This window comes from Kogia breviceps, chromosome 7 (genome assembly GCF_026419965.1).
Source record: "Kogia breviceps isolate mKogBre1 chromosome 7, mKogBre1 haplotype 1, whole genome shotgun sequence".
NCBI lineage: Eukaryota > Metazoa > Chordata > Mammalia > Artiodactyla > Physeteridae > Kogia > Kogia breviceps.
This window is the reverse complement of record NC_081316.1, coordinates 38,525,504-38,539,482: the sequence shown is the minus strand read 5'-3', so window position 1 is coordinate 38,539,482 and position 13,979 is coordinate 38,525,504. Positions and strand designations below refer to the sequence as shown.

General features: G+C 57.3%; 2 protein-coding genes across 5 annotated transcripts in view; one reads left to right on the top strand and one right to left on the bottom strand.

Annotated features, from left to right (window-relative positions):
- KCNC1 (potassium voltage-gated channel subfamily C member 1) overlaps positions 1–13,979 on the top strand; it is a 44,005-nt gene that overhangs the window by 24,017 nt on the left and 6,009 nt on the right. Inside the window, exon 2 of the mRNA XM_059068857.2 lies at positions 8,539–9,472. Coding sequence (XP_058924840.1) covers positions 8,539–9,472 — 934 coding nt within the window. The remainder of the gene's footprint in view (positions 1–8,538; positions 9,473–13,979) is intronic.
- Positions 3,045–13,979, bottom strand: part of SERGEF (secretion regulating guanine nucleotide exchange factor) — a 247,568-nt gene continuing 236,633 nt past the window's right edge. For 3 of the 4 annotated variants that reach the window (XM_059068840.2, XM_067038123.1, XM_067038124.1), the window contains 3 exons: positions 6,314–6,432; positions 4,658–4,811; positions 3,045–3,419 (listed from right to left, as the gene is read on the bottom strand). In XM_059068840.2, coding sequence (XP_058924823.1) covers positions 3,187–3,419; positions 4,658–4,811; positions 6,314–6,432 — 506 coding nt within the window. In that variant the 3' untranslated portion in view covers positions 3,045–3,186. The remainder of the gene's footprint in view (positions 3,420–4,657; positions 4,812–6,313; positions 6,433–13,979) is intronic. The other variant, XM_059068844.2, reaches the window with a different exon arrangement.

The following is a 13,979-nucleotide window of genomic DNA, read 5'->3' as shown; positions in this document are numbered from 1 at the left end:
CTCCTCTGACCCTATCGCACTGGGTCCCTCAGGGGCCATCCCTCGGGAAACAACCCTCCCCTTGTCCTCAGGGGCCAGGACTGGCCCTCGGAGGGGCAGACTGGTCACCGTGCTGCTCGGCTAGGCCTGCACAGAAGCGTGGGCTCAGCCTCACTCGTGCCACATGGCTGAGCATGGGCATGGTTGCTCTGTGAAGGACAGTCGTGTTCTTTTGTGACGCAGGGGCACGTCCGCCTCAGTCTCCCGGGTGCCTCCAGCTCAGTGGTTCCGTGACTATAAGATTCTTGGCTTTTTTACATCTGAGGTGCTCTGATGTGGAAGGTGCTGTTGTGACGGGAGAGGGCCGGGTGGGAGGGCCCACTGAGGAGAGAGGTGGCCACTTTGTAGGGACGGAAGCAACGCGTTCAAGCCCCTCCTTCTTACTTTCTGTGTGTTGTTTCATCCCATCATCACAACCAGCCAGGAGGCAGGGAATGTGATCCACCCCTTCCCTGTCCAGGAATGAAGGCTCAGAAAGGGGAGATGTCCAAGGTCACCAGCTGAGCTGGGCCCCAAACTCAGGCTGGTCTGACCTCAAGGTCCAGCCATTTCTGCTCCAGCTGCTGCCTCCTTTGACAGACGGACTTGTGCTGCTTTTGACCCAGGATCTAGAAGGCAGGAGGGACCTGGAGAGCAGAGAGGCCTGGGAGCGCGTGTTAAATGAGCAAAGGCTCAGAGGCCATGGTGATGAAAGCCCAGAACTGACGTTTCAGGAGAACCTGACTCTCACCCCTGCTCCACCCTGCGAGCTCCATGACCTTGGGCGGGAGGCTCTGCCTCCATTTCCCCATTCCGGCCACAAGGGGCGGCTTTTGGATAAAAAACCTCTGAGGGCCCCTCTGTCTTGCTGCTCTGGGTTTCTAATGACTGTTTTCCTAAGTCCAAAGTACCATTGATTCAACTATGCCATGAGCTAAATAACAGCATGTTGGGGATATGAGAAGATGTACTATTTTAAGGATGTGTATATTTTATGACATTTTCATTTCCAAAATGTGCCTCTTGGAATGAAAGCAACACAGAACCTCTGCCACCTCAAAAGTTGCCAGCCTAGCTGTTGAGGCAGCCCTTTTTGGATATGACCTGGGTCTGGAATCCAGAGAATGAATTCAGTGAAGTGGGTGGTTGTCCCACTGGAAAAGTCTGGGCTCCCTGAGGCCTGGGCATGGCCTTTCCTGCCCTTGGTTCCCCAACTACCCAGGCTATAGCACCCGGGACTGAGGGGGGTAGGGCAGTGGGATGAGGGGATTCCCATCTGGGCACAGCCCTGCCTCTCTGTGGCCTTCCCTGGGCTGGTGCAGCGGCCTTTAGCCCACCTCCACCCTGTCTACCCTTTTTCTCTCAGTCAGAGACAGTCCCAGGGAAGGGGCACCACCCCCCTCAGCTAGTGTGTGAGGGACCATCTCTGGCAGGGAGAAGGGTCATGGTCTCAACTCAGAGAACACATGTCCAGAGTGCTCAGCCAGACCCTGATTCTCCTAGGAGATGCCCATACACACACGCACACACGCACACGCAGACACACACACACACCCCACCCCATACATGTCCCTATACACACACACATCACACCCAGGCATGTCCTTATACACACACATCACACCCCACGCATGTCCTTATGCACACACACCACACCCCACGCATGTCCTTATGCACACACACCACACCCCACGCATGTCCTTATGCACACACAAACACACTTCTACCACCTATATGAACCACATACATCACACACAGTGACCACATACGTGAGCCTCTGGCACATGCCTAGAGTCAGGAGACATAAACAGGTGACACACCTTCACCATGTACACAGCTACTCCACGTTTACACACCACCTCTCCCCTCCCCCACACTCCCCTCCCAGCACACAGACCTTCTACACGGCATGTTCTCTGCACACACTTTCACACACTCCCGCTCACACCCTCCATACCATGGGAAGCACCTCCCACCTGCTGCTCCCTGAGCTGGGTGCCAAAAGGGGAGGATTAGTGAGAAGGGGAATGGGGTGGAGACCCGGATGCGAGACAGAGTGCTCAGGACCCAGCCAGGACTCTGGGGGTTCATGCGGAGGCATTTATTAACAGACCAAACTGGGACTGGACCCCAAAGACCCCTCCTGCCCCTCCATAAGCAATGATGTGCTCAGCCAGCACAGCATACTCTGGGCATGCCCAGCCCAAGGAAGTCCAGACGAGCCTAATTCAGTTTCCAAACTCAACTCGACTGACAATTTATTTAGGCCAATTGGCCATCCCTCCTGCTCTGCATCACTGACTCTGCATGGATTAACTCAAATGCTGTACACCCCCCGCTGGGCAGACTTAATTAGGCAGAAAAACTGACCTGAAGCCTCTAGGGGCTTGGGGCCTGGACATGAGCCAGGGCTCCCCTGATTAGCCCCATTGCCTACAGCCTCAGCCAGTCTCAGAATCCTCAGAAGGGACCAAGTCCAGCCCTCACTGTACCAATGATGAAACTGAGGCCCAGAGAGGGGAGGTGGCCTGCCAAGGTCACGCAGCGAGTAAGCCACCAGACCAGAACGTTGGTCCCTACACCACATTACAGCCATCGCCTTGCTCCTGGGACGTCAAACTGCAAGAACACAGATCCCCACTGTGAGCCCCTGAACAGTTCCAAAAGACAAGCACAATTTTCTAAAGATGACTGTGGCATAAATAATTTATAATGAAAGTCATAGCACATATTGGTCATTTTAATAGATAGTAAATTGCCTTTCTGATTTATAGTTTCAGGGGTGGGGTTATGACAAAAATAACTTGGTGATTTATAAAATATCTTCTTAAGTCAACAGATCGTTAGTAGGTTTGTCTGACTTTCCAGCCAACAGTCTCACCACCCCGGTTACCATAGAAATGGGATGCTTTGCTCTGTTGCCATGGCCACCTCTTTCTAGAACACAATTGGTGGGTCTCTCACAGTTTGTGATTCAGAAAAAAAAAAAAAAGAAGAAAGAAAGAAAGAAAATCCAGAACTACCAGTTTGGGTTTATGCTGTTTATTATCAGGCTATGTTGCCTGTGTTGTCTTGAAATTTCACAGGGTGGCCTCTGAGGTGTGGCCAGGCTGGCTGACAGTTGGCCTTGGGCTGCTGGGCAAATCTCCCTTTGTGTCCCCCATTAGACTAGAAGCCCAGGAGGGCTGGCCTCCCAGCTGGCCTGGGTCCTGGGTGTGGGTCGCTGCTGCTGTGGTGTGCTGAGGGAAGGGGACGGTGTCCGGCAGGTGGCAGGAAATCAGGAAGCCGGTGGGTGACAGGCAGGTGTAGAGACGGGAGATCCAGGAGCTGGCACTGTCTGGGCAAGGAGACAGGTGAGGGCATCAGGGAAGGCTGAGGCGAGATGGGCTGGGGCTGCCGTCCTGCGGGAGAGACAGACACCGAGTCAGTCCCACCCAGCGGGGGCGAGGTGGGCAGGGGAGGGGCCAGCTGTGTGGCAATGCCTGGAGTCTGGGGTGTTTGTAGGAGGCGCGCGGTGTGGTGACCGTCCGTGTGCTCCGAGTGCATATGCACAGGCTGCGAGGGGGAGGTATGGGGCTGCGTGCCTCGCGGTACAGCGCCTGGGTGCTCACGCTTGGTGGGCAGTGATGTGTTTCAGTACAATCCAGGCGTCCTTGTGTCTTCTGTGCATGTGCGGTCATGTACCACAGGGTAGGTACTTAGGTAACAGGTGAGGCGCGTGCTCCGGGTAGCTGTGCATGTCTGTGGGTGACTGTCCTCAGGGTGACTGGGGTTTGAAGGCAGACAGCTCACAGGGGGTGCAGCCCCCGGCCCTTGACTACAGCCCCTACAGTCCTGAGAGTGACAGCCCAGGGTGACTGCAGAAGCGGCTTCCAAGCCTTGCTACCTGGGCCTGCCAGGCAGAGGTTCCCTCCCTGTCAGGATCAGCTGATCCCAGGAACTCCCCATCCCCGAGCACCCACCCCCTCCCTCTGGCTGAGCTCCCTGAACAAGTTGTGGTCATCTCTCAGCCTGCCCTCTCTAGGTCTTGACAAGAGGTGGGCTAGGTAGGCATGCAGGCTGAGCCATCCAGGGCTGCTGTCGGCATCACCTCCGTGAGCAGAACGGGGCAGCCTCCCCGCCCCTAGGGCTGCCGTTGCCCCAGGTGCTAGCAAGCCCTGGGCGATGAGGCCCAAGACCATTTCAGGTGTGCCTGGGCTCCAGCCCGTGGATCCAAGTACCCTGGCTCTCTCCCTCACTGGGGACAGACATAACCTGCCCTCAGGGAGTTCAGGCTGTGGGTGCCAACCTCCAAGATGGAGCCATCCACATATAATCAGGGCTGGCTCCCCATTGCTCAGAGCTGTGTTGTTAGCCCCCGAGAGCTTTGGTACCTCTGGTGGTGGACAGAGCTTAGATTATGGAGCCAGATCCACTTGCGTTCAAGCCTCAGCTTCATCACTAGCCTTAAACCTTGGTTTAGTCCCTGAACCTCTCTGTATTGGGTTTCCTTTTTGGCACAATGGGGTATGAACACCTGTCTCACCAGATCTGTGGGAGGATTAAAGGCGCACAGTAGGTCCTCAGCCCTGACAGTTTCTCCTCTCTCCTTCCTGGCTCAGCTTCCCTGAGGATGGACAGGTGGGCGCTGGGGACTCACCTGGCTGCGGGCTCTTGCTTTGGCTTTGATGCGCTGGGGCTGACTTGCTAGTCGCTAGGCTTAGGAGATTGTGGCGGTCTGAGCAAGCCGGGGGCACCTTCCTCCACAGCCCTCCTAAGGGCCCACTTGGACCCGGATGTTGCTGGGGCCCTGCCTGTGACAAAGGACCAGGTTCATGGGTTGCAGAGTCCAGGAAGGCACCCAGGAGGCCCAGGCAGGGTAGGAGGCCTGGCTACCACCTCCCCGGCTCCCCTGAGGAAGAAGTCCTGGTGTTTGGCTCTAGGCCTGGCTGCTGCTGCCCACCTCCCCGGCCCCACTCCTTGGTCACTGGGGCCCAGAGAGGAAAGAATCTAGACGGGATGGCCATTGCTGGCTGAGAACCAAGGATTTTGTCTACCCTAATTTTAGGAGACCTGACCTCTTTCTGGGCCTCAGTTTTCCCATCAGAACCTGTCCTGTGAGAGGAGCAAATGGGACGAGAGCTCTGAGGGCCTTTGGGGGCACCTGGGAGGGAGGGAGGGAGAAGGCTCCGGGGACATCAGTGCCCTCTCTGAGCTGTTCCCGTGAGACTCCACAAGCACTAATGAGTACGAGTCAGAGACAGGCTCACTGCCTCCCTGGAGGGGGATTTAGACATTCCTTGTTGGGGGGGGGGTCCCTGCATTTGCTGCCTCCTAAGGGCCCCAGCTGCCAAGAGGGAGTCTCACCGGGAAAGGTGTCCCGGGAGAAGGGCCACTTAGTGGGGCACCGATGGACGGATGGGTTTTTCCACACGGAGATCAGCAGGAACACCCTGGAGGCAGGAACAGCAATGCAAAGACATGGAGATGGGTGTGGGGGGTCAGATATAGCAGACAGGTGCATGTGGCAAGAATGTTGGGTGCAGCAGGGAGGGGACCCTGGGAAGTCGATGAGGCCAGGGCACAGGGAGCCTCATGTGCCAGGCTGAGGAGTCAGGGCTTTTCTCTGTGGGCAGCATGGCCAGGTGGTGGGCAGAGAGCTGGGATTCCAATGGTTGCCCCCTCTGGTAGCTGGGTGGAGGCTGTACTTTACTGGGTGTGGCCGAGATTGAAGCCTACAACATGCTGGCTTTGATGGCAGTGGCCCCATTGAGACAGAGGAGGATAGCTGTGGGATGGTTGGGGAAGCGGATGCCATGGCTGATGGGGCCGGGGGAGGGGCAGTGCCTCCTGCCTTCCACCACTGGCCAGGATCAGGAGCCCAGGGGCACAGCAGACCCTGCCTCTTGGCATCCCGTAGACACTCACAGTGTGTGTCTTCCTCCCCTCTCTCAAAAAGGCCAGAGGAGCAATGTGACCTGCCCCTTGGGAACCTAGGCTGTGAATTCCAAGCTCTAAGATGGGGCCCTCCAGAGGGAATCTAGGGCCAAATACCCAGCCTTTGGGGATGTGTTCTTAGCTCCAAGAGCTTTGACAACTGGTGATGGAAAGAGCGCTGGAGCTGGATAAACCTGGATCAGAGCTGGTGACCTCTTCCAGTTGCTTCCACTTTGCTTTCCTGGTCTACCTCTGTGGTGTCCCAGGTCAGCACTATCTGGATCCTTAAAGAGCTGTTTCTGGAGTCAGAAGACCTGGCTTAAGTCCCTGCCTCACCTTGTCCAAACCCCACCTGCATCACAGGGCTGAGGGGGCTCACCTTTTCAGTCCACTGCATTGTACTTGTCTGTCTGTGTCCTTTACCTTCAGCTGTGCAGGGGCCTCCCTGGGGGTTGGGCTGAGGTCTTAGTCCACTCTCTGTTGGGCATAACCTGGTGCCTGGTGAGGAATGGAAGGGAGAAAGGATGGATGGATGGATGGATGGATGCATAGCGGTCACACTTGATAGTAGTCTAGGACAAAGGTTTTGAAAACTGCACGATGCTTTAAACCAGCAGGAGTATTAGCATGCCATAATGAGTGGCTTGGGCAGATCACTTCCTGTTTCTGGGCCCCAGACTTCCCATCTGTAGCATGTAGTGTCTTGGACCAGATAATCTCTAAAGGCTGCTCTTACTCTGACATTCTAAAATGCTGACTTTGTCTCTTCCCCTTTTCTCTCCCCTTCCCCTAACCCAAAATGTGTCTTGGAAGGTCTACGTAGTTCTTAGTTTCTGGATCTGTGCCAGGTTGGGTGCCAGGTCCCATGGCCATGGTCAGCCCAGACAGGGCCAGCACCAGGTGGGGAGGTGCATCAGTACAAACTAAAGAAATTTCTAGAAGCAGCATGGCTGCCTCTTGTGGCAGATACAGGGTGGGGCCTTGGCACTCCTTGAAGTTTTCTATGAAGGCAGCTCTGGAGAGTGAACTTGCCACCCATTCTAGACTATAGCCCAGAGCTGCCTCCAGGGAGAGGGCCTTGCACTGGCCATGGTCTGTCTTGACAGGCTGGGCGAAGGGGGGCCCAGAGGAGAGGGGAGCAGTGGGCACATGACCGGCTGGGCCCCTGGAGGAGAACCCCTGGCCAGGGAAGTGTTAGTGTTCCAGGGACCTCGACTGGAGGCTGTAAGAAGCGCCCTTGCCTGGAATTCAGTCTCAGCAGGAGGGTTTGAAACTCAGATAGCTGCTTGACTCTCTTTCCTTGGGTACCCATGTCTGCTGGGGGCCAGAGAAGCCCAGGGGGTCATCAGCTGGGGCCACCAAACCAAACCAAAGAGTCTCCTGAACCTTTCTCAAGGGGCTCAGGGCCAGAGCAGGTGCTTCTGGACAGGCTGGGTTATACTGGCCATTTCCTTCTCACCGGGGAGGGGGTCTGAAAGGAGCAAGCGCCCACATATGTTTGGAAAGGCTAGAGCCCCAGCAGCTTCTTCCTCCCTCCCACCCACATCCCTACCCTGGGGTTGGCAGGCAGCGGTAGGAGAGAAGCAGACCCTATGGTTTATGGTGCCTTTGAGGACCCCTGGTCCAATTCTCCTCCTGATACCTGAACCTGCAACACACTATCTCTGACAAATGACCACTTAGCCTCTATTTCAATATCTCCAAGATGGGGAACTCACTTCCAAGATGGTGGTGTGAGTTCCTGGGATGATAGAGAGAAGTGGGTAAAAGAGGTGTCCAAGGCCCTGGGGCAGATATATCTTTTGCAATTCCACATAAGATAGAACATGAAGAGACCCCATGAATGAGGTACAGATCCATGAAAAAGAGAGTGAGTAGGTGAGTAGACTAGCACAGGGACGAAAGAAAGATGGGAGATGTGGCCTCTGAGGGGCCTGCCTCCACCATAGCTCCCCCTTCTCCTTTCTTTGCCAACCTCTGCCTCCGCCACCTAGGTCAGTTTTATTAGTCGGGGTGGGGGGGGGAGCTAAATGCTTTAATAAATCACCTCCAGATCACAGTGTCTTAAGACAGTAGAAGTTTATTTCCCACCCATGTATTTAGTGGATGTCTTTCCCTTCAGGGACCCAGGCTGCTTCCTTCTGGTGGCCCTGCTGGCTTCCTAGGGCTTCAGCATTTGACTGGCAGTTGGGGGAAGAAAGAAGGCATGGAAGGTTGAGCAGGAAGGTTTTGTGAGCCAGGCCTGGCCTTAGTGCACACCCTTTTGTGCACTGTCCGCTGGCCTGAGCGCAGTCACGTGACCCCACCCAGCCCCGAGGGAGGCTGGGAGATATGGTCTAGCCGTGCATCCAGGAGGAAAGGAAAGGCATTTGTGAAAACAGAGCAATCTCTGCCACAACCTCTTAACCCCCGAGCCTCCTAACCCCGTGCTCCGTGCTCTGAAGAGGGAAAGGTGGCCTGTCAGCCTGGCCTATGTCAGGAGGGGCATCCTGCAGGCATCTTCCGCAGCCCAGCCCCTGACTGGACCCAGCCCAGAGGCACCCCGGGTCTCTTTGCTCTGGGGGGAGGGCCTCCCCTCTGACACTGTGTGTTTCTCCTCCACAGTATGTGGCCTTTGCCTCCCTCTTCTTCATCCTGGTCTCCATCACCACCTTCTGCCTGGAGACCCACGAGCGCTTCAACCCCATCGTGAACAAGACAGAGATCGAGAACTTTCGGAATGGCACGCAAGTGCGCTACTACCGGGAAGCGGAGACGGAGGCCTTCCTCACCTACATCGAGGGCGTCTGTGTGGTCTGGTTCACCTTCGAGTTCCTCATGCGTGTGGTCTTCTGCCCCAACAAGGTGGAGTTCATCAAGAACTCGCTCAACATCATTGACTTTGTGGCCATCCTGCCCTTCTACCTGGAGGTGGGCCTGAGCGGCCTGTCCTCTAAAGCGGCCAAGGACGTGCTGGGCTTCCTGCGTGTCGTCCGCTTCGTGCGTATCCTGCGCATCTTCAAGCTGACCCGCCACTTCGTGGGCCTGCGCGTCCTGGGCCACACTCTCCGCGCCAGCACCAATGAGTTCTTACTGCTCATCATCTTCCTGGCTCTGGGCGTCCTGATTTTCGCCACCATGATCTACTATGCCGAGAGGATAGGGGCGCAGCCCAATGACCCCAGTGCCAGTGAGCACACCCACTTTAAGAACATCCCCATTGGCTTCTGGTGGGCTGTGGTCACCATGACGACGCTGGGCTACGGAGACATGTACCCGCAGACGTGGTCCGGCATGTTGGTGGGAGCTCTGTGTGCGCTGGCGGGTGTGCTGACCATCGCCATGCCCGTGCCCGTCATTGTGAACAATTTCGGGATGTATTACTCCTTAGCCATGGCTAAGCAGAAACTACCAAAGAAAAAAAAGAAGCATATTCCGCGGCCACCGCAGCTGGGATCTCCCAATTATTGTAAATCTGTCGTAAACTCTCCACACCACAGTACTCAGAGTGACACATGCCCGCTGGCCCAGGAAGAAATTTTAGAAATTAACAGAGCAGGTAGGAAACCTCTTAGAGGCATGTCGATCTGACCTTTCACCTCCGCCCCCTGTAGCGATGATTCCAGATTCAGTCAGACTGCTTCCTTAGTTCCATGGGTGACCCTGGACCCTGCGCTCAGTCTCAAGGTGTGGAGTCTGGGGGCCCAGGGAGATGCTGGGCAGCCGAATTCACGAGGCAAGAGCCTGCTAGAACCTCACTGGTGGCCCCCGGTAAGGAGGTTAACATGCTGGTCTCGTGGGGTTCTGAAGAGATGACATGGCCCGCGAGGTTGCTGAGGACTCTCTTGGCAGGAGCCCCGGGGGCACTGCTGCTTGGTGGGCAGGAGTGGGGCATGAGTCGCTGACTCAGGCCACTGACCCAGTGTCGGGGCAGGGCGGGGGCGGGTGTGATTCGGAAATGCCAGACAGCTGCTGATTTGGTCTTTACACGGCTCCCTTCAGGCCGTGCGTGTGGCACAGATGGTGCATGGGACCTGGCAGGAGGGTCCCTGCAAAGGCAGCAGCAAGGATTCTCACCCCCACCAGAGCCTGTCTCCATAGCTGAGTAGCATTCCTGTTCTGATGCCGGCTGCCTAGCTCCAGGCGCGTCCTGGGAGACGCCTCTTGCCCTCCGTACGTAACAAGCTTACTTACCCCACAGCATGCGGAACCAACTCATCTTCCACCACCACTCTAGAGTTTAGCGTTTATCTTTAGGAACCTGTTGGAGTGACTCTAGCTTTCACGTTGTCTGTTTGGGTTGATGGTCTAGTGGGAGTTTCCGGTGGCCTTCTGATGGGAGCAGCTGGTGAGCGAAGGACTAGAGGGGGCCACCACCCGGCAGCTTACATGAAAGCGCTACAGACCAGCAAACAACCTCCCACCCAGAGTTCTCCCCGTTTCCGGCGGTAGGGACTGCAGCAGCAATACACGACATCCCAACCAGTGTACGACCACTTTCCCGTGAATTCAGTGGGGGTCAGGGAGGGGGGGAGGGGGGCCATGAAACAATACTAGTCACCGTGGGATATATTCTAATATTCCATGGCTAGTGGTTCGTTATGGGACTATCTCAGTTTTATGAGAACCTGCACATAGCACATAAAGTTGATCATGGGGCTCTGGTCCGAAGATATAAAGCCCATAGTCTACCTCTACCCATGGAATACCATCAACTTATTCTGTGGACACAGGGATTTGAAGGCAATGAACGACCCAGAGAAGAATGACAACACTGAGCTAAGAAGGAGCGCCGGGGCGAGGAGGGCTGAGTCAGTGACAGGTGGCGTTTAGTCTACAGAGGACACCCCTGTGCCCAGGGCAGGCAGGGGGGCTGTAGGCTAGCTCAGCCCTAGAGGAGCAAGTGGCCCCTGGCCTGGGTGGCCTCCCCCAGTGGGTGATTGACTCTTTCTTCCTCGATGGCCCCCACCCCCATCCTACCCCTGATCTGGCTTTCATCCCACAGCTACGCTGCCCAGAGCAGTACCCCCAAGGCCCACTTCTCTGTCTGTGGGAACTTTCCAGCCCCTTCTCCTGGCCCCATATCCCTCCCCACTCCCTGAGATTGCTGTAGGCACCTGAGAGGAACGTGGCTAGTGTTCTGGGCTGGGCCAGGGACTGGGCAGGGGTCTCAGAGGCTGGAACAGGGGGACCTGGCGGGGGTGGGGGGCTGGACTCCCCAGCCAAGGTGTGGCTCCTGCTTAGCAAGCCAGGCATGGGCCGTGGAAGGCTCCTGCCCCACCCTCCTGCTTTGGATTCGCTAGCCCTTCTGTTTGACCTCAGGAGCCACCATCATGGCAAGGAAAATTCCTGGGGCCCTAGGGAAGGGTCTGGGCGGGCCTAGCCCCCCAGCTTCACTCTAGGCCCCAACAGGAAGAGCTGAGCCTGAGTGGTATCACCATGGCGCTCCTTGGCCCTCTGTCACATCCTCCCAACGCTGAATCTTTCAGGATCAGTGCCTCAAATAAGGGTGCCCCAGGCCCACCTGTCAAGGATCCCTCATTCACTCCAGTCAGGCACAAATTCTTCAGTACTCCCAGACAATGCCAGTATTCTCCATGTGCTGAGGGCATGCATGCACGCACACACGTACATACATACGTGCACACACGCCTACACATGCATGCACGTGCACACTCACGTGGAGTGCAGATGTGTGTGTGCTGGCAGGTACACCAGCTAGTCACAGGACACAAGCCCTCTTGCCATGCTGCAGCAGGCCTGTAAAGCCTGGGCACTCCTGTTGGAGGCCCTGGGCCCCATAGCCATGGCAGCCCTGCTCCTGGGAACCTCCTCGCTGTAGCCCCAGGTCTCAGGGATCCAGAGTGTCCTGGCTTGCATGGTCTCTGTGGCTGAGGGGGTACTTGGGGCCCTTCCGAGCTTGCCCTCTGGAGCCCAGATGCACAACTCCACCTACCTTTCTCCCTTCCATCCCCAAACTCTGTCCCGCCCCCTTTCCAAGTTCTCACACTCCTGAGGGTGCTGTCTTGAGATCCCAGACCCCTCTGAGCCTCATCGCTCACCAGAACACTCCTCCCTCTGAAAGCTGGTGTGTGAGACCCAGGTTATCTATCACCAAGAGGGTGTGGGGTTCTTAGGAGGTGTCTCCTCATCCCGGCACCCCTGAGTCCCTTCCCATTTGCCTCCTTTCCTGCTTGCAGCTATGGTCCTAGATGGGCGTGGGGTTTGGATGAGTCGGTGAGTGAGTGTGGGGGAGGCCAGAGGTGAGGAAGGCAAATGGCGGGGGGAGACTGGACCCTACAGCAATGGAGAGGTGAGATGCAGCCCCCCGGGCCTTTCCAATCTCATTCCACACCCAAGGGCAGCCAAGTGGCCTAAGCGAGGGCTGGGCTTCTCCAATTCCACTTTTAGAACCTGGGTTGGGGCCAAGTGCAGCGTGCTGGGCTCTAAGGGCACCCCCTACCTCCAGGGCTAGACCCCTGGGATTCAGGCAAGCCATCCCAGTCATGTCAGCAGCACCCTCCCCTCACCTCCACCTCTTGGTCTCTCCTGAAACCTCAGGTCTGTGTGTCTGTGAGGGATGATCTGGTCTCCTCTGTACCATGGCTGGCATGGCATCAGTGTTCTGGGGATTCGTCTTGGCAGGGGTGTAGGGCCTCACTGGGGGATGCCAGGAGGGCGCCCCTATGGTCAGGGACTGCTTGGGACTGCCAGCCCAGGAGAAGCTGCTCCTCTCCGGGGGGGGTCCCCCCTCCCCCATCTGCAGTCGGAGACCCAGACCACCTCCTCTGGGCAGTTCGGAGTGCTTCCTCTGTCCTGGCATGTGCATTCACGTGTGTCTCGTCCATCCCTGCTCCTGTGATGTGGGTTGGTCCTCTGGGGTGCTGTGTCAGGGGCCGCAGGGTCCCACCATAGGTGAGCAGGGAGGGGGCTGGCACGGGGGATGGGTGGTGGCCAGACCCCCCCTTCCTGTCCATGAGCACATAGAGCAGCAGTGAGGTCCCGAAAAGCCCCTGCCTGGGCCCCCTGGGAGCTACCACTGCAGCCTCTGGGTTCTGCCCTGAGCTGCCGAGTGCAAAGCACCCTGGCCCCAGCCCTCCCCCACTCCCCTCCTGAGCCAGGAGTGGTGTAGCCCCCAGGTCAGGGGAGGTGGCGGGGATTGGGACAACAGTGACCAGGAGGGGTGTGGGCAGGGCCCCTCCAAGCGGGCTGACCGGGTTCCTGCTCAGAGGCAGGGCCAGGGTGGGGCAGCAGGAGCCCTGAGCTGGGTCGGTGTGGCCCCCCCCCGGCGGGCGAAGGGGGAAGGAGCGGAGAAATGAGGGGCTCTGAGGGCCAGGCCTGGGTGTTCTGTTCTTTTCTGTGTTGTTCACGTGCTCTCTCTTTCTCTCTCTCCACTAATCATGTTTCTCTCTCTCTCTCTCCTCGTTTTGTTGCATGACTTGTGCCGGTTCTCGTGATTGTACTCTGCTCGTGTCTCTCACAGACTGTCCCCAGTTAGCCTGGGACTTTTTCCCTGAGCCCCGGGCTGGGCAGTCCCCTCGGGGCTAAACCCGAGGAAATTCCCAGCCACCCCTCCCGCCCCGCCCCAGCCCTGCGTGCGCCCCCCGCGCGCCCGCTGCTGGTGTGAACAGTAAGTACCTCGGCGGTGCCTGGAGACCAGGGCACAGAAGCCAGCGTGCTGGCTCAGGGCCGGACATCGGGTTCTCCTTGCTCCAAAGTTTAAAAAAAAATGACCCTCTCGCGGACGCTCATCTCTCTCAGCCCATTTCAAAGCCTGGAAACCATCTTCGTGAGACGCTGCCCATGCTGCCATTTCATCATCACAGGCCCTCGGGTCTAGTGGGGCCGAGGGGCCCTGGGCCGGGGGAGGCAGGACTCCCAGCCTCTTGGGAGCTGAGGGGCCTGGTGGCCATCTCATCTAAAGGAGGGGGTGGGGGCAGGAGGGTGGGGAGTCTTGGGTGGGCTGGCACCTCTGGCCTTTTCCATGGCTTTCCCAGGTTTGGAGAGCTGGCCCCCGTTGGGTGGTCTCTCTTCCAGCGCCCCTCTGGAGTTGGGAAGGGAGAATG